Source organism: Saccoglossus kowalevskii, chromosome 14 (genome assembly GCF_978046115.1).
Source record: "Saccoglossus kowalevskii chromosome 14, keSacKowa6.1, whole genome shotgun sequence".
Taxonomy (NCBI): Eukaryota; Metazoa; Hemichordata; class Enteropneusta; family Harrimaniidae; genus Saccoglossus; species Saccoglossus kowalevskii.
Window position 1 is genome coordinate 28679036 of NC_140654.1, and position 19509 is coordinate 28698544.

At 36.6% G+C, this 19509-nt stretch overlaps 1 protein-coding gene across 1 annotated transcript; it reads left to right on the forward strand.

Moving 5' to 3' along the window:
- Positions 1-5808: 5808 nt before the first annotated feature.
- Positions 5809-8246, forward strand: LOC100369804 (uncharacterized). Its single transcript, XM_002732308.4, has 3 exons — positions 5809-6072; positions 7422-7579; positions 7985-8246. The coding sequence occupies exons 1-3, from the start codon at positions 5909-5911 to the stop codon at positions 8107-8109; spliced, it is 447 nt and encodes a 148-aa protein (XP_002732354.1). The 5' UTR covers positions 5809-5908; the 3' UTR covers positions 8110-8246.
- The last annotated feature ends 11263 nt before the right edge of the window (positions 8247-19509 follow it).

Consider the following 19509-nt stretch of genomic DNA (forward strand, 5'->3'; position numbering starts at 1 on the left):
CAGGTATGTTGTGACCTTGGTAATAAAATGCATCTCTGCTCTTCATTGATCCTTTTCTGAAAATTATTACTTGTTTTTATGAGATTAACATGGAGATTCCATTTATAGCAGTAGTCATTTAACTTGTTTAATGCGTTTTGCAGTCCTGTATTTGTTTTTGAAATTAATACCAAATCATCTGCATAGAATAATGAACTAATCTTATTATTATTTAATGTAACCTGGTCTACTGAAGTATTATCTTCTAATGTACTATTTAAATCATTTATATACAGATTAAAAAATATTGGACTGATCACACACCCCTGCCTTACATCTTTACTTGTCTAAAATATAGGTGTAATTTTATTTTCGAAACGAATGCATGTTTTTGTATTGTCATACAAGTTCTTAACTAAATTGTATATTTTCCCATCAATACCATTGGTTAGTAATTTATAACATAAGCCGTTCCTCCAAACACTATCAAATGCTTTTTGGAAGTCAACAAAGCAAGTATATAGTTTCCCATTTTGTTTAAGATATTTATTAACAATTGTTTCTAAAACAAAGATTTGATCAGTGGTACGATATCCTTTCCTAAAACCTGCTTGATTATAATTTATTATATTATTTGTTTCTGTATGAGTCATTACCATGTTTTGGTTAGTGCAACTTTAGAGGGCGCAGTTTATGTCAGAGTATAACGTTGTATCATGGAACTATAGTTTATAGTTCCATGGTTGTATGCATTCGCTGATAGTTAAATAAAGGATTAGAGTTTGCGTTGGTCGGGCGTGTGATTTGGTCTCAGTCATCAGACAACATTAAGAGCGTAACTGTGGTATTCTATTTATTTATTGGAGTGAGCGAGCTCTTAGTATTGACAATGCGGAGAACCACGCGATCCCGAGTGACCTAGGTGACAAGAATGTTACAAGTACAAATGTGTGAAAAACGTAGCGGACGGGTGGCCATTTTGTTACGTGAATCGATAAAATATGGCCGATTGGCGGCTAATTTGTCATCAAATGTGATGATATGTTTACAACCATTTCTCAGAAGACATGCTCAAATTTATTGCGATTTCAGAAGATGGATAAGTCACTGATGCATAGACTATCATTCAGAAATCTCAGATACATGGTTATAGTTTGCTGATAGTTATATTTTAAAGCGGGAGAGTCGTCACCTGCGCATGCGTGATGGCCATAACGTGTCATTATTTACAAACAAGCGTCTACCCATGAGCCTTTGTCGTTTCAGTGTGTGTTGTTATTGTCGCTTGGAACTCTATTCCCACGCGTGCGCAGGTGACGACCCGTCCGCTTTAACTTATAATAATAATGTAACAACTCACAAGAAAAGCAATACATAGTTAATAGTATTTGAAGTATATACTATCGTAAACATAATATAAACGAACTAACTCTAAATGCATATATGCAATCAGTAATATGCGAAGTTAACGTGGTGAATAACATTTTAAGATTGTCAAATAATCCGTTATTATCCTACTATTCGCCAGTAGATTATTCCTGGTTTAAACAAAGTCACATATGCAAACACTGGTGTAATGATATAGCTGCTGGATAATATTTCGCGTGTGTCTATATTGCTACTTTGTGTAGTGTACATTGAAACTTCAATCGAAAAGCGGTACGCCCTCTCATGGTCGAATATTTCGTGATTTTGTTTTCACAGACAGCAGTTTTAATAACAACACAAAGGTTGTAGGAACATGTTTACACTTGCACAATTAATAGTCTATTTAAATGTCAGAGTATAGATCCAAAGTCTGAATGATACTTGTCTCTGTGACGTCGCTATTTTGTTGGTGTATGGCAACCGGAAACAAATAATTAGTAAAATATTTTCAAATCACCCGTTATCGTGAAAACGAAACCAATAACGCACACGAATACTATGTACAAGTTTGTGAATACATTGTGAACGTTTCACATTGTTTGAACTATGAAGTCACATGGCAAGTTCTGATGCGGAAACTTACAGTCATCTCATGCTCCGTATTGCCTAGTAGCGTACAATGTGAGTTTGTTGAGGCATGGGATGAAACGACTCGTGCATCATGCAAGCAGCAAGATGGGCGCCCCATGTTGAAAGGACTGACGGTTCGACATTCTTCGTCTTCTTGGAAACTTCGTTTGTTCGCACTTTTTGTTTGAAATCTTCTTGTTTATCCATATACTCTCTCAAACTGAGAATGTAAAAGTTTTTCGGGAAACCGTCAAGTCCCTTTCGCGGTATGTCAGTGTCTCGGCGACAAACAGGACATTTAAATCGGCGTTGTCGCTTACAGTGCGTCTTGATAACCTCCTCCAAACATGGACGTCTGCAGACTGTGTGTAAACACGGCAGTGTTACCGGTTCAACATACGGCGCTCTACATACCGCACAATGCAGAAATTTCATGTCGAAATCTTCTTTGTAGATTTTCAATGTCGTTACGTTCTCTGTATTCGACGACATGTTACAATTCGTTAGGCTGTTCGGTTCACGTAAGGAAAATATCCGATGGTACAGGTGTTGTGTAGTCAACGGTACACGCAGTATGAAATGTGACGTACGTGCGCAGATGTGTTTATATACTGATATAAAATAACAGATTTAGATCAGATGTTATTAAACTTTGGACAGCATTGACAAACACATCATGCCACTATCGGCAATGTTTATAGGACAATTATTTATGCTCTAAGTAAATATTTGTTTCAATGTAAAAAAAAAAAAACACTGACTAACAATGTCAAAACTTATTATCAAAGTATGTGTGAAAAGACTAATTTCACAATCAAAATACTAGTAGTATAGTCTAATTTTGTTATTTATATTATACTTTTTTTACCGACAAGTAATGCAATATTTTCTTTACGGTGTCAATAATTCTCTATTCTATTCTATTCTATTCTATTCTATTCTATTCTATTCTATTCTATTCTATTCTATTCTATTCTATTCTATATTGAACTATACACATTATGCAGTATACTCATTATCGCTAGCGGTAAAAACAATGAATAAAATATAAAAATAAAAAATAAATATCTGAATCTATACACCAGGTTTCATGAAGGCGTGATTATTTTTATGAACATTTATAAATACTTATTATTAATCTGTAAGATCCTCACACCTCATGGTAACTTCCATTACCCGTGAGTCTTTGCGGGGTTTCTTCACTTATTGGCCAATTTACTGCCATGAACGCAAAAAATAGATCCCATCAAATGTGTTTAAGATGCTTCAAATTACAGCTAGTGCCATTATCGTTTGACACAGAATGTTAAATTACGAAAGCGAACCAGTTTAAAAAGAGAGAATATAGGTTTACTGGTTAGAATGGAGTTCTATATGGGCGTTATTCGTTTATTTTGTGATTGTTTGTTTTCAATTGCCATTTTAAATTTATAAACATTTATCAATATTTTATATTAAACAATTCACGCCTTCGTGAAGCCCGGTATACGAACATCGGATTTTAATTAGATTGTAGTATAACCCCCAGCTCTATCTTATTAAAATAGGATAATAGTTAGGGCTTTATTGTTATTTTTATATTTTATTTATTTTTTAAATGTATTTAATCATTTATTTTATTAAAATATTTTATTTTATTTCAAATGTAATTTAATTTATTTGCTGGTAGTTTTTCTAAAGTGCTGGTAATCATGAAAGCGTACATGGTATGTAAAATAATAATCAACAATATTACAAATGCTAGTACTGCCTTCCCGCTGTTTAGCAATCGTCTGAAGTGACGTTGCCAATCATGTGTTGTGTACTTGTTTCGTTATTGTGGTCAGTGACCGGAAATACACCTGTTATCGTGTCACGCCATGCAGGCCAAAAGTATGACAACACTCATTGTGATTTGTTTCTACGGACCGAACGTAGTGTGAATATTACGGTTTCCAAGGCAACTCTTCTGATTTCTAGTAATATAATTATCGGCCAATCCCGTAAATTAGCTGTTCGCTTTCTAAAATCTCTTTTCTACGCTAATACATTCAAACTCCCGTGCCCACATTTCCCGTTTTCATAACTTTTCGTCAGTGCTCCTATTTACAATTTTCGTTGTTTGTTATTGAATGGAAGGTACCTTCCATGGTTATTGTTATATGATCACGCATCAGTATCGACAACAAAACACTGGCATGGTTGGATATCAGTCAAATATCAACAGAGATCTAATGAGCTCGTCGTTGCTAGGACCCAACGTCATTGTTGACATATTTTGTTTTCTGTTAGGCATGATGTTTTTATTTGACGCTGACTGTCGATTCCATCACGACCTTAGGAGCCACTGGCGCTTGCAACAGGATTTATTATGGCTTGGGTAGGGTTATATACTAGTATAACCATAAATCCTGTTGCAAGCGCCCGTGTTAGGGGCGGTAGTGTCGCGCCGCGCATAAGCGAGATATATGGGTCCACAGTCCCTCTGTGATAGAGGGATTGTCGTGGGTCCCATATAAACAAAGATGGCGACTTTGGCTGTTGCGCAGATCAACGAGTACAAAGTGAGACGTTACCAAGCTTTAATAAGGTATTTTTGGTGATTAGAAGCGGATTGGAAGGTATCGAAGGAGTCACCGTCGGTAATTAGTGCAAGCCGCGCTTTTTTAAAAGAGCGCTTTGGATTGTGGGAAAATCAATGTTTATCAACACAAATGTCGCGACGACCACCGCCCTTTAAGATACAACGTTCTTCACGAGACAAAACTCAACACAGCTGTATTGTGAATACCATACCTTGTCTCACAGTGTTTGCGTTGATGACAAGGTACGAGTGCACTGAACAAGATAATAATGTAATCTTCGCGTTAAGTTAGTGTCCCTCCCCTATTTCAATTGTACATCCCTCTCTTAGGGTCAATTATAGGTATTTGGAGGGGCATATTTAATTACATTGGGGGCTTGAGTGTCAGGGTTGGGGTTACGAAATTCTTTCCCGAGTGAGTAACCAAAGTGGATTTGAGAAATATACAAGTGCAACAACGACAAAACCCACGTAGACTATCGATTCCGTCACGTTCTTCAAGAGATAAAACACAACACAGCGGCATTGCAAATACCGTACCCTAATGACAAGGTACGAGTACTTCAACCGAGGTGGCTCACAACATGAAATTTTATGAAACCATTTTTACAATTCATTTACATTTTTACAATTCATTTTTATTTTATAATCATTTTTAATAACCATTTTCGGTTCTGAAATCAATTTTTAAAAAACACTTTCGTTTCTGAATTGTTTTTAAAATCTTTTTTCGTTCTTAAATCCATTTTCATTTTTAAAATCCATTTTCGTTTTTAAAACCTGTTTTCATTTTTAAAATCCATTTTCGTTTTTAAAACCTGTTTTCATTTTTAAAACAAATGTTTGTTTTTAAAATCCATTTATGTTTTTAAAATTCATTTTTTTTAAATCCTTTTTTTTAATTTTTAAAATCCATTTTCATTTTTAAAATCCATTTTCGTTTTTGTTGACATTTGTCTGATACAGATTAGGGGTTGTTAGGGGGTACCGTTGTTTTAGCTTGTGGACTTAGACTATTTTTGTAGAAAAATTTCTTCCTTATAAACAATTTTGATAGTAGAAATTCGACTCATGCACATGTTTAAAACCTTCTTTCGATATGAAGTAAGTCGGTTATTTTCTGATGAGACATTTCAGGCTTCAACCGCATCACCAGCTTTCCTCTTTCCTCGTATTCAGAACTTTGCCCGTCGAATTGCTCCTGTGTGACTTCAGGCACGAGTAGCATAGCTAGAATAACGCCACCAACGGCTACATTGAGCGTGACCCTTGCTCCCTTTGACTGCCTGGGACACCGGAAGTTATTGTTTTGTTTAGTTTCTAACCGCAATTATAGCTGTTTATTGATATATTTCGTAAGCTTTGGCGATGTCTAGTGTGCGAACACTTAAGACGTTACTTGAGGAGGCTGACAAAGCAAGCAGAAGTTCAGTGGCCAGCAAAGCGGAAGACATGTACACAACAATGATCGACACGGCACTGAAGCTAAAATTGTCCGAGTCTTCGATCACCGACGCTGAACGCAATGAAATGTAAGTTGATATCTTACCGGTCGGGGAAAGTTAAATTGTATCTGTAAATTGTAAAGTTAGAGTTAGGGTTGGGGTCCAAAAGTAACTCTATCCTCGGTCGAACTTCCGGGTTGCACCCCGGACGTCGGTTGAGCCTTAATACGTGTGATCACTTGTTACTAAAAAACCGTGATGTGATACATTTCACTAGCTACTTTGACGTTGAAAAGATGGGATAATACACATAAACAGAAAGCATTGGTTAAATTTTGTATCAAAAGTAGTAAGTAAATGTGTGTGTTTTATGGAGTCAGTTTACTAAAACTCAGATTTGCTAAACAAATTTATCTGGATAAATTGCAAAAACAAGATATGCAGCTATAGGAGAACATTATTTGAAAGAATTAAAGGTTTAATATGAGCACTTATCACATTGTCCAAAATTGAAAACAAGAAAAATACAGCATGGCCAAATTAAGCTGAGAAAACTTTTAATGTTTCTATTTCCCCAAGTGCATATTTACCATCTAAAGTTGAATTATACACATAAAAAAATAGCAGAGACCACAGTGATCAAAATTCAATGTAAGCAATTTGCGAATTGATTGCTTATTGGTGTACAAGACATTCTCTTTATGTTTACTTTATGCAGATGTGAAGTGAATACGTGAGTCAAACAGTAAAACTTCAATCAATCAGATTATTTGAAATTCAAGATGATTGTGTCTTGGGTGCTCATAAAAACAGCAGTGCTTTCTTTGTTAATTTGAAAGCAGTGTATTGGACGTAGCAATGCAATGGAAACTATATTTTTAAAAAGTAAAATAGAAGGTACAGACCTACCTGGATATTAGTCGCTGAAAAAAACCTGCCAGCAACAGTACACTTAAAAAACAACTTTCTGATGCGCTAAACATTGTTATGTGTGTATATCTGCAGTGCCTGCAATTATGCGTTAGAGCTGTGTATGCATTTATTATAACATAACATATATTTATTAACTTGTAACAGCCTGCTGGAGGAGTTTAAAGGTTACACAAGAAAATTACGAATAACAATCAAATTACAATGGCTAAGAGTTTAAAGAACAACCAAAAGCAGACAGAATGGAATTAGTAACGGGGGGGGGGGGGGGGAATGATAAATTGTGTTGTTTTTACACCATGCACCATATGGCATTTATTTACACATAGAACCAATGAGTCAATAATCATGTAATTATTATTAAATCAGCCACAATAACACAAAATAGTTTGAATAGAAACATATTGACATATTCACTTATAGGGGTGAACATAATCAACTATACAACAATTTAACACTTTATTTATCAAATAAATTACGAAGGTATTCTATATCTCTATCCACAGATCATGTGACTTAGCACTGGCTTATAACAATAGAGGACAGCTACGCTATCTTAGAGTAGAGTTTGTAATGGCGGTAGATGACTATAGCAATGCATTAAAACACAATCCACAGTTTGCAGTAGCCTACTACAACAGAGGACAAGTGCATTACAGACTCAGTAAGTTTACACTTATTTAGTTTAAAACTTGTTTTCCATTCAAGCAGCATTTGAATTGTGAGATACCTTTACTGAAAACTCCTTGTGAATGCCTTACAGGGAGATAATCTGCATAATTCATTTGATCACATGGCTACATTCAACCAATCATATGTCACATTCTATTTACTGTAAAGTACATTATTTTTGCTGAAATAACATTTTTGGTGCTTTGTATAGAATTTATTTTCACTGATTTTTGACAAGTTGAATGTAAAGTACAGGAAAAAAGGTATATCCGCTGGAGTTTATTTTCACTGAATCATTCCTTCAGCGAAAATAGCGAAAATTAATTCCAAGCGAAAATAAAGTATTCTACAGTAGTACAAATATTGATGGGTACAACGGTTTATTTTACATTTCTAGGTCGTTTTGACGAAGCTATAAAAGACATGAATCAAGCACTAAAACTAAATCCACATTTTGAGGAGGCCAAGCTTGCTTTGGATGCTGCTCTCAAAGATAAAGAAATGAAAGAAGTGCTGAGATAAACGATGACTCAATACTCTACCCCACCTTTCAATGTAGTGATAATGATCATGAAAGAAGACTAAGGTGTAATAACAATGGATTTGTTGCCATTTGTGTTGCCATGGAATCAGTACAATAATCTTTGATCATCAACATTATAAAAATGATGTAATCCTGAATTTCAAGGAGAAATTGGAACCAAACAATTGATACATTATGATAAAAAATTCAAATATAAATTCAGTATATAAATATTGCATACCTCACACATTGGAAGATGTGGCAAGGATTTTTTCCAAATGGATAGTTTTGCGACTGATTGAAGCAATTTTCATTTTGTCTACATCATTTTGTCTACAGGTGAAGTGGGAAGGTATTGGATAAAATTATTTTTACCAAATCATTTTAGCATTTGGAGTTAGTGTGCAACATTGCCAGTTAAGTCACTATGAGTGTCTCAAGAATGTTACATGAATGGAACAAGTTAGGTCAAGTCAACCTTAATAGGAGACGTCAAACTAACAATAGAAGATGCAATTTCTTTTCAATTTATTTCAGTCAATCGTATAAAATGTTGGATGACAAATGGAAAATTCATTAAATTTTTAGCTCTGCTGTCGACTTGATTGTCCGCCGGCATTCGTGTCAACTTTTTACTTTTTCGATTTTGTTGTGAAATCTACAAGCCTGATTTCTTTGATACTGAGTGTATATGTACCTTTGGCAGATCTCTCTCAGTTTTGTTTATTTCAAGATAATATCTTTAATTCTCTAATTTTTTGTAATTTTTGGGGAAAAGTGATATTTTCCACTTCTCGGCAAGGCCGATTGTTTAAATTTCTCTGATTCTTTAATTGAAATGTGCATTGTTAAAAGCGAAGCTATCTCAGTCGAGAGGCTTATTTTTATAATATGTATGTGACACAGTCTCACAGCATGGTGCATGTCTTGTGCATCTCATAACACTAGCAAATACAGTTACTGGGTATTATCAATTCATTTCATTCTCAATATTTTTAATATAAGTATAATAAATATCTGCCTGTCTATGTTTGCACATTAATTTTTGTCTTAATTTTTATTCAAACAATAAATTTTAATCTTCTTACATATCAATGAATTCATTTTTATTTCAATGCTTGAATGTTTTTTTATATAAAATATCTAAAACAACTTGACCAATCACAATGCCTTAGAGGATACATACGCCCTGTATGTAATATCTTTAATGTGCATGCTGTAGGTGTTTTTACATGTGTATGTTACATAGATGGTCTGGGACAATGTACAGACTTGACTACGGTAGTTTTGAGTACAAAAATTTGCATATTAATTATTTATACCAATGTTCATCTATTCCAACGATATCAAGAACCCCTCATCAGATTTTAGTGTAACTATGAATGTCTCAAGAATGTTACATGAATGGAACAAGTTAGGTGTGTAAGCATAGGTACTCTGGAATAAGCCACATAGATAATTAGTTTAGGGTTTGAATTTTGTGGGTACTAATTACCTAATTTGCATAAATTCGACATTACTATATTATTGGTAAATAGTACCTGCGAGTTTAAGAAATTTATAAAACAATTACTAATATTATTGATTTTTTAGCTCCGCTGTCGACTTTGTCGAGCAGAGCTTATCATATGAGTGATTGTCCGTCGTCGTCGTCCCTGTCAATGTTTTACTTTTTCGACTTCTTCTTGAAAACTACAAGCCTGAATGCTTTGATACTTGGTGTATATGTACCGTGGGTAGGCCTCTCTCAGATTTGTTCATTTCATGATCATATCTTCAATTCTCTAATTTTGGTAAATATTTTTGTCATTTTTGGTAAAAAGTGATATTTTCGACTTCTTGTTAAGTCCAATTGCTTTGATATTACATATATAGGTACTACATGTGGATCTCTTTCAGATTTGTTCATTTCATGATACTAGTATCTTAAATTCTCTAATTTTGGTGAATATTTTTATCATTTTTGGTAAAAAGTGACATTTTCGACTTCTTGTTAAGTCCAATTGCTTTGATATTACATATATAGGTACTACATGTGGATCTCTCTCAGATTTGTTCATTTCATGATACTAGTATCTTAAATTCTCTAATTTTGGTGAATATTTTTATCATTTTTGGTAAAAAGTGATAATTTGACTTCTTGTTAAAAACCACAATCATTTATGGTGAAAAATGATATTTTTGAATCCTTGTTGAAAACAGCAAGTCCCATTGCATTGATACTATGCATATTGTTCATTTTCTAATGATATCTTCTGTTCTTTAATTGAAATGTGCATTGCTAACAGCGGAGCTATCTCAGCCGAGAGGCTGCTTGTTTCTGTTTGTATTTTAAACTTCAATACAGTGGGTCATGATTGTTTTCATGTTGTGCATCTCAAAGTGCAGAGATATATTAGCCTACATACATCTTGTTTAAACAACTGATTTTAATTTCGTAAGTAATTTTTTTAATATTATTTTAATAATATTTACTGTGCATTTACTCACTAACTGTACATTCCGTGCACATAGACAAAGTATTTTGGGTAATTTTTAGTTGGTCATATGACTTTATTATGTGCATATCAACTTCCCAGAGAACTATTATAGATATAAATGTACTACTAATTGGATATTGTGCACATGGGTGAAGAGATTTAGATAAACTATTTGCTGGTCTTGTGGCCGCATAAATTCCAAGAGACCTATTACAGAAATACATTTACTATTCATTGGGTATTTTGCATATAGATGGTCTGAACAAGCTGGTCTGACGACCTCATTAATTATGCACATATTTAATTCCCAATGATTTATTGCAAGTATAGCCTCATTGACACAAGGCAATGAAATTGGTATATACAGTATCAAACAAAAATTGTAAACAATGTATGTTTTTGTTCTTATAGCATCTTTAATCACATGTTGGTAAATAGTGTCTGCTCTATTCACTTGACTTCACCAAAATACAATCTACGTTTAAGTTTCTTATGTATATATTGGATGCTTGTGTGTTTTGTTAAGCCATTTACTAACAAGTCATTGTCAATGACACGTCCCCGTTCCGTTCATATTTGAGTGACATATACATTCAAAGCAGCAACAATATGGATGTTAAACTGCATTCAGTAAAACAAAATAGCCACCAGTCAGCCATTTTCAACACAATCCAAAAAAAATTTAAACTAAATTTGCCCATGCATGACTAAGATTCAGTTCCGGTATGGTGAGAAAATGTGCAATTTTTGTAAATTTTTGACCTTAAAAGGACTGGCCCAAATGCACAGGCATATGTATGATATAATGTATGATGTGTACGTGAAGTTTGAACTTCATCTGTCCAGACATGTCCGAGATATGGATCGAAAACTAAATTCTTTAAAACAAAATGGCCGCCAGTTGGCCATTTTGAACTTGATCCGAAGAAAAATTGGTATGCATCAAGCTTATATTATGTTTAATATATGCACTAAATCTGAACAAAATCCATCCATGCATGACTGAGATCCGGTTCTGGAATTGTGAAAATACGTGATTTTGATGCATTTTTGGCCTTAAAATGGCCATCATTCAGCTATTGTTAAGCGGATCATGAAACAAATGCACATATCTATTTGTGACATGATGTACCATGTGTGTGTGAAGTTTGAACTTGATCAATCCAGACATGTCTCAGATACGGATCCAAAACTGAATTCTTTAAAACAAAATGGCCGCTAGTCGGCCATTTCGAACTTGATCCGGAAAAAAAAATGACGTGCATCAAGGTCCTATTATGTTTAATGTATGTACCAAATTTGAACAAAATCCGTCCATGCATAACTGAGATCCGGGTCCGGAATGGTGAAAATGTGCGATTTCAATGCATTTTCGGCCTTAAAGCGGCCGCCATTTGGCTATCGTTAATGAGATCATGAAACAAATGCACATACATATTTGTGACATGATGTACCTTATGTGTGTGAAGTTTGAACTCGATCAATCCAGGCATGTCTCAGATACGGATCCAGAACTGAATTCTTTAAAACAAAATGGCCGCCAGTCGGCCATTTTGAACTTGATCCGGAAAAAAAATGACGTGCATCAAGGTCCTATTATGTTTAATGTATGTACCAAATTTGAACAAAATCCGTCCATGCATAACTGAGATCCGGGTCCGGAATGGTGAAAATGTGCGATTTCAATGCATTTTCGGCCTTAAAGCGGTCGCCATTTGGCTATCGTTAATGAGATCATGAAACAAATGCACATACATATTTGTGACATGATGTACCTTATGTGTGTGAAGTTTGAACTCGATCAATCCAGGCATGTCTCAGATACGGATCCAGAACTGAATTCTTTAAAACAAAATGGCCGCCAGTCGGCCATTTTGAACTTGATCCGGAAAAAAAATGACGTGCATCAAGGTCCTATTATGTTTAATGTATGTACCAAATTTGAACAAAATCCGCCCATGCATAACTGAGATCCGGGTCCGGAATGGTGAAAATGTGCGATTTCAATGCATTTTCGGCCTTAAAGCGGTCGCCATTTGGCTATCGTTAATGAGATCATGAAACAAATGCACATACATATTTGTGACATGATGTACCTTATGTGTGTGAAGTTTGAACTCGATCAATCCAGACATGTCTCAGATACGGATCCAGAACTGAATTCTTTAAAACAAAATGGCCGCCAGTCGGCCATTTCAAGCCCGACCCCCCCCCCCCCCCAAAATGACGTGCATCAAGGTTCTATTATGTTTAATGTATGTACCAAATTTGAACAAAATCCGTCCATGCATAACTGAGATCCGGGTCCGGAATGGTGAAAATGGGCGATTTTGATGCATTTTCGGCCTTAAAATGGCCGCTATTCGACTATCGTTAATCGGATCATGAAAAAAATGCATGTGCATATGTCCCATATAATGTGTGATGTATGAGTGAAGTTTGAACTTAATCGGTCCATGCATGTTCGAGATACAGGTGATCACGGACGCACAGATGCACGGACGCACGGACGCACACAGGGCAAAACATAAGTCCCCATTTTCGGACTACGTCCGAACGGGGACTAAAAATATGAAGAAGTCCATAATAGATGAAAGTCTAAAGACTTCTTATGTTGATATGAACGGGGAAACACTGTAAAAGAGTTAACTTACAATTAATTTATATTATGGATGGTATTGAGTGGAATGGACTGCTGGAACACAAATGAACAGATTGTATGACATATGACCACAAGGGTTATTCCTCAGCTCCTGAGAGCGAGGTTATTACCAAACGCTTCAGCGTGGTATTAATAGTTTGTTTTCAGGGGTGGGTGATACCAAGGTGGGAAATGGATGCACATATGGGGTTAATTCCTTGAATTGCAATATAGAGGGTTCAGGCTGAAATACAATATATAGTGTTTTCATGTTTCGTCTGATATTTCTGTGGTATTCTGCTGCTGTAAGTAATGCACGATTTGTTCCGAAATTCAGTATATTGTGTGTATTCCAGGGTTATTCGTTTTTTGCTGAAAACACCCCTATTTTTTAGTGGCAGAGTCGAATAGTCTCACTCCCACTGGGAAATCTGCATTGTTGCTTGAATGTGAGCTAATTAAACACATTTTCCAGACCGGCGAAAGAGTATGCAACAACCAATTTTAACAGCCTGTCACATGATTTTACTCTGAATGTCAACATGAAAAGAGGCTAGTCCATTTTACGCAGGAGTAATTGGGAGTAGAATATGTGAGGGATAGTATCAACAGAGATGTGTATAGTGAAAAGTAATATCTATCCTTCATTTGCATCTCTGAGCATTTCTGTTTTAGTATATTGGTTTGAAAATGTTGAACTTGCATGATTTGCAATGTGTTTTTTTTTACTGGGACTCCCCTATTGATCGAATCCCGGGTTTGAACGAGAACGGCACACCACGTGATTCGTTTGAATACAATGCTGATGGCAAACATGCCGTGTTACTGTGGTACTCCACTGACGAGATGACTTACTAGTACTGCATGCTACAACTTCGCTTGTGATGTTGCTTGTTAGCCATGGATTACATGAATCTTGATTACCAGTCAAATGTTGCTCATTTGACGTTGGTAATCTTTATTTGGAACTGAGTAACTTCCTGGTACTTCGTACTATGATAAAAATCAGTCAACATACATCAAGTTCTCTCAATCGTAGTATTCCATGTAATGTACACCTAATATGCCAAAAATGTTGCTGAACGATTTGAACTGAATAAAAATAGCAGACAAAAATTTGTTTACAAAATAAAAATACTTCGGTTGCCAATGAAAACCGGTAAAAAACAAGCAATATGTTTTCGGCTGTTATCATGGAAGGACATGAACGTGAAGCTAACGTCTGTTTATAACTAAAACCGGGCACCTTATACGAGGTTCGCAAAATAACATGGCAGTCATTAGAAGTCACTTTATTTTATTGTTAGGACGTATTCAGCTGTTAAATGTATTATTTCTAACCGTTTTGCGATAGTATTTTCTAGATTGGAGGCAGCATTTACATTTTATTCAAAGTTCAAAGCTGCGTTGGGATTACGTTGACAGTGGTGTGAGGGGGGAAATCTTTTACTCTCGGGTTCTCCACACTTGTCAGGGGGGAATCTCGTCTCGTCTCTATATCTCGTCCCCTTGAGGTACGTGATCGGGAAAGTCACTTGAGCTTTACAGTCAAATAAGACGCACACAACGAAATACGTTTCAGCTCTCGTCTTAGTCGGTCAATCGAGCACTCTATCAGACACAGCGCCCTGGGGAAAAAATTCCCCAAGACTATCGCAAGGCTGAACCAAGACTCTTTTAGACTGCGTCAAGGCTCGCCCCAAGTCTCTCCAGGACTCACTGGACTCTCCAGGACTGCGTCTTTCGAGGAGTACTTGCCAAGACCAACTCAAACTCTCTTTATTCATTTTCAAAACTCTAACCAATTACAAAGCAGTAAAAAGACTCTAGGGCGTAACCTTCAATCATAAAGCCAATCACACTAAGTACTGAATACGTCATATCTTTTGATTAATCGTTCACTACATTAATAACTATGAATATAAACTGTCAGAATGAGTTGTCTGAATAGCGGCGGTTATCTGGTAATTAGTTCCAAATCACTGAGCCAAGTTCCGTCCAAAACTTCAAATAGGCCTAAACGATGACAGACATAACACAGCAATTCGCTAATAATCAGCTAATTAAGTCGGTTAACAGATACGCAAAAACAAATTCATGACACATCCCTTCACCCAAACTGAGATATGCCTCCCGGCATTGCACGTTCATAAATCAAAGATACCGTCCTCTACTCATCGTCATAGGGTTAAATACAATACTAATAAAAGGTATAAATCAAAAAAGAGTAAAACACACTAATTAAGTACAATGATTAAAAAGTCTAAATACAATGGTTATAAAGTCTCAAATATCATGGTTATAAATCAAAAAACAAGGGAAAGGCTACCAATCGACTCACTTTTCTCAAAACGGTTCGCTGAGATAACCCTTCGCTGCCCTTTCTCCATTACTAAGGTTACAATCTATATCAAAAGGTCAAAAAAAACTAAGGCGTGGCGGCGAAACCAAGCGATCAGCCAATCGCTGCAGTCGACAGCATGATCACGTGATTACCAGGGATGCGTCTCTCGGTTAAAGCACTGCAAAGCGGTAACTAATAAACAATGAATAAAAAGCTATTAATCAAACTCCTGTCATCTGCTTATTAACTTCAACTGAACTCACCAGTCGTTAATCTAAACACAAGTCATACGGCGTGGAAACAGAATGCAAAGACAATGTCGCTTTCATAACACGTTACTCCTCTGGCAAAAAGACAGAAAAGTAAAACGATATACACTACTGAGTTACATATAATCCTGTCAATCATGAACAAAAGCTTGCGTTATCAAACAATCCGTATATAAGCGCACCAAACTCTCATCTCAAAAAGACATAAAAAAAAATGTTACAAAGTGCTCTCAACTAAAAAAGCGTCAGAAGTATTCCGGAAAACAACACATAAACAAAAACAACTCTTAAAACGTCGATATCTCTGTACATCGACAAACCTCAAAACTCTTGAAAAACACGTGGGGGCATCATTCCTCCCATCATATTCCGTACTCATAAACTCATTAAAACACCATAAAACTTTACAAAACTCAAAACACTGTGTTGCAAATACTTATCCACTGAGGCGCGCTTAAATCGTTATAAAGGACCTCGCACGTCACCAAATATCAGTTCAAAACAAAGATCTGGGCGCTTACATAACATACAATTCGACATCACAAAAAAAAACGGTAAGAAAACGATAGGAAAAGCAGCAAGACATTACATTACTGAGCAATAGGATTAGGATTGTGGAAAAGAGTTCAACGTCTTGAGTTATACAGTGTCAGTTACAGTGTCCAAGCAACGAGCGGTTCTCTAAGCAATACACAGATAGCTAAAGTCAAAGTCTATAAGCGTCTCTTCTCTTTCATCGCGTTAGTCCGGGTCGTTCTTTCTCTTCTTCCTGTCTTTAATGTCGCTCAATTGTTAATTATACAGTCCTATCCGGTACTCATCCTTCGTAAGGGGTTCAGAAGTTTTCATCTCTTCAGCGTCGTTCATCGGTACCATACTGTTAACGGTGTTAGTCGTCAAGCGCGGTTTCGTCTCTGCCATCGAGCCAGTTATTTCGGTTCGCAAGAAAGACACACCTTCGCCATTTCACTTTTCTTCTCAGGATGTCAATGTGTGTTAAACACCTGCCCGGGATCTCCAAAACGTATCAGGGGGAAATTCTTCTACTCTCGGGTTCTCCACACTTGTCAGGGGGGAATCTCGTCTCGTCTCTATATCTCGTCCCCTTGAGGTACGGGATCGGGAAAGTCACTTAAGCTTTACAGTCAAATAAGACGCACACAACGAAATACGTTTCAGCTCTCGTCTTAGTCGGTCAATCGAGCACTCTATCAGACACAGCGCCCTGGGGAAAAAATTCCCCAAGACTATCGCAAGGCTGAACCAAGACTCTTTTAGACTGCGTCAAGGCTCGCCCCAAGTCTCTCCAGGACTCACTGGACTCTCCAGGACTGCGTCTTTCGAGGAGTACTTGCCAAGACCAACTCAAACTCTCTTTATTCATTTTCAAAACTCTAACCAATTACAAAGCAGTAAAAAGACTCTAGGGCGTAACCTTCAATCATAAAGCCAATCACACTAAGTACTGAATACGTCATATCTTTTGATTAATCGTTCACTACATTAATAACTATGAATATAAACTGTCAGAATGAGTTGTCTGAATAGCGGCGGTTATCTGGTAATTAGTTCCAAATCACTGAGCCAAGTTCCGTCCAAAACTTCAAATAGGCCTAAACGATGACAGACATAACACAGCAATTCGCTAGTAATCAGCTTATTAAGTCGGTTAACAGATACGCAAAAACAAATTCATGACAGTGGTAACAATGTCGGCGCCGGTGATTTCTTACCAGTGTGCAACGTAGCCAAAATAAAAGGCATGATCATTTGGGCACTGCTATTACAAGACTGGTAGGAGGCAATAAATTTGGCGAAAGTATTCAAAAAACAGATTTTGGCTGTTGCCATGGTAGCGGTGGGTCAGGATTGTTTTTCCAATGAGTGATGGTACGACCTGCCTGTCAAGTATGAACAAAATTAGCCAAGCCAAAAAAAAATCACAGAAGAGTTAAAAAGCCATTCCTGCTGAACAGTTACTCTAACTTCGGGGTCAACTTTCTCATTAATGAAAAAAGATATCAAAAATTCAAATAGTAACTTTTTGCCCACACTCAAGCCGAGTACAATGAGCTATGTCTAAGGTGTTGTATCACAGGGAGTTGTACAAACTTATGTATTTTAATAAATTATTGAATAATAAAATGTTATATAACTTTTCTTTTACCCCCCTCCCCTTCCTGGTATCTATTTGGTAAGTATTTTTGTCAGGTTCAAATCGTTCACCAGCATTTTTGGCATGTTAGATGTACATCACATAGAATATTAGGATTGGGAGAACTTAATGTTTGTTGACCACCTGGAAACTGAGTTTTATAAATCTTGAAGGGCTCTCGGAAGATCCACTCGCTGCCTGGACCCGCAGTAAAATCTCCGATTAATATGGAGCCGCAACCATCAACATCGATATACCATGATGTTTCTGCTGGCGATGTTGCGGCGTTACTCAGTTCCAAATAAAGATTACCAACGCCAAATTAGCAAAATTTAACCGGTAACCAAGACTCAGTCTATCCACGACCAGCAAGCAACATCACAAACGAGGTTGTAGTGTGCAGCTCACGAGTCAGCGACGACCGATGTCAACGAAAGTCATTCCGTCAGTGGAGTACCGCAGTTGCACGGCATGTTTGCCAATGCATGATCTGTGGAGGAACTTTTAACTTCAACATAAACCGTGTATCGTAGTCGCCCAGTTTAAGTTCTGGTTCTGTCGTGATCCCAACTAAAGGGCGACAGTCGTCGTGTCGCGTCCTGTTCGATATGGGACTCATAGCGACGTATACAACGCGTGTAAAATACATTGTTTATTTACATGATATTCGAAAACGCGCTGCGCTACGATCACCGCGCTTAAACATCTACGAGTTATTTATTCGAACAATGACTCAAATTAGACGTCTGATTATTTTATTTTCACACGTACAGCGACTCGCGTTCTACACTGACAAGTGTTGCTAGGTCGCAGCACTGTCTTGGAGCATATTAATGGGCAATTGGGTTCCCCGATCTAAATTTCTATCCCGGTCTGTGGCACGTTCTTTTTTTTAATATGAAATAATCAAATATGGGACATATGTATAATAACAGAACCCCACACCCTCCCCGCATCACTCGTGAAAATAACTTCCATACGCAATAAAAGCCACGGGGAGGGTATCTGTCATAATACTTCATTATCACTGAAAACATTTTTCCCCTGAAATAAATTCCAGTGAATATGCCATTTCCCTCATACTCTATTGAGACACAGCGCAGTGAAAATTGGATTCACATGTAATGCTTGAAAACATGTCAGCAAAAATAAATTAAGTGAAATTCTATGTGACTTCATAATAGTTGGGAATGAACACATTACACCCGACCCTACCACTCCATATACAATGTAAACTACACCCCAAAACATCCTTTCACCCACAGTTACTACCGTGTTTCACCAGTGTATTCTATTTGACGTCAGGAGAAATTGAAATAAACAAATTAATTATAATTTCAGCCTCTAGTTGACCACTGATTAAATAAACTACCTCGTCTTTATGTCAACTTGCAGTTATTCGTTGCCTACATCAGTGACTTCAAAATATATGTTTCAATCCCAGGAATTTCACTCGCTGTTAATTGCATGGGAGTGCCAGTCTTTAATGAATTTTTATTGTCATGTCAAT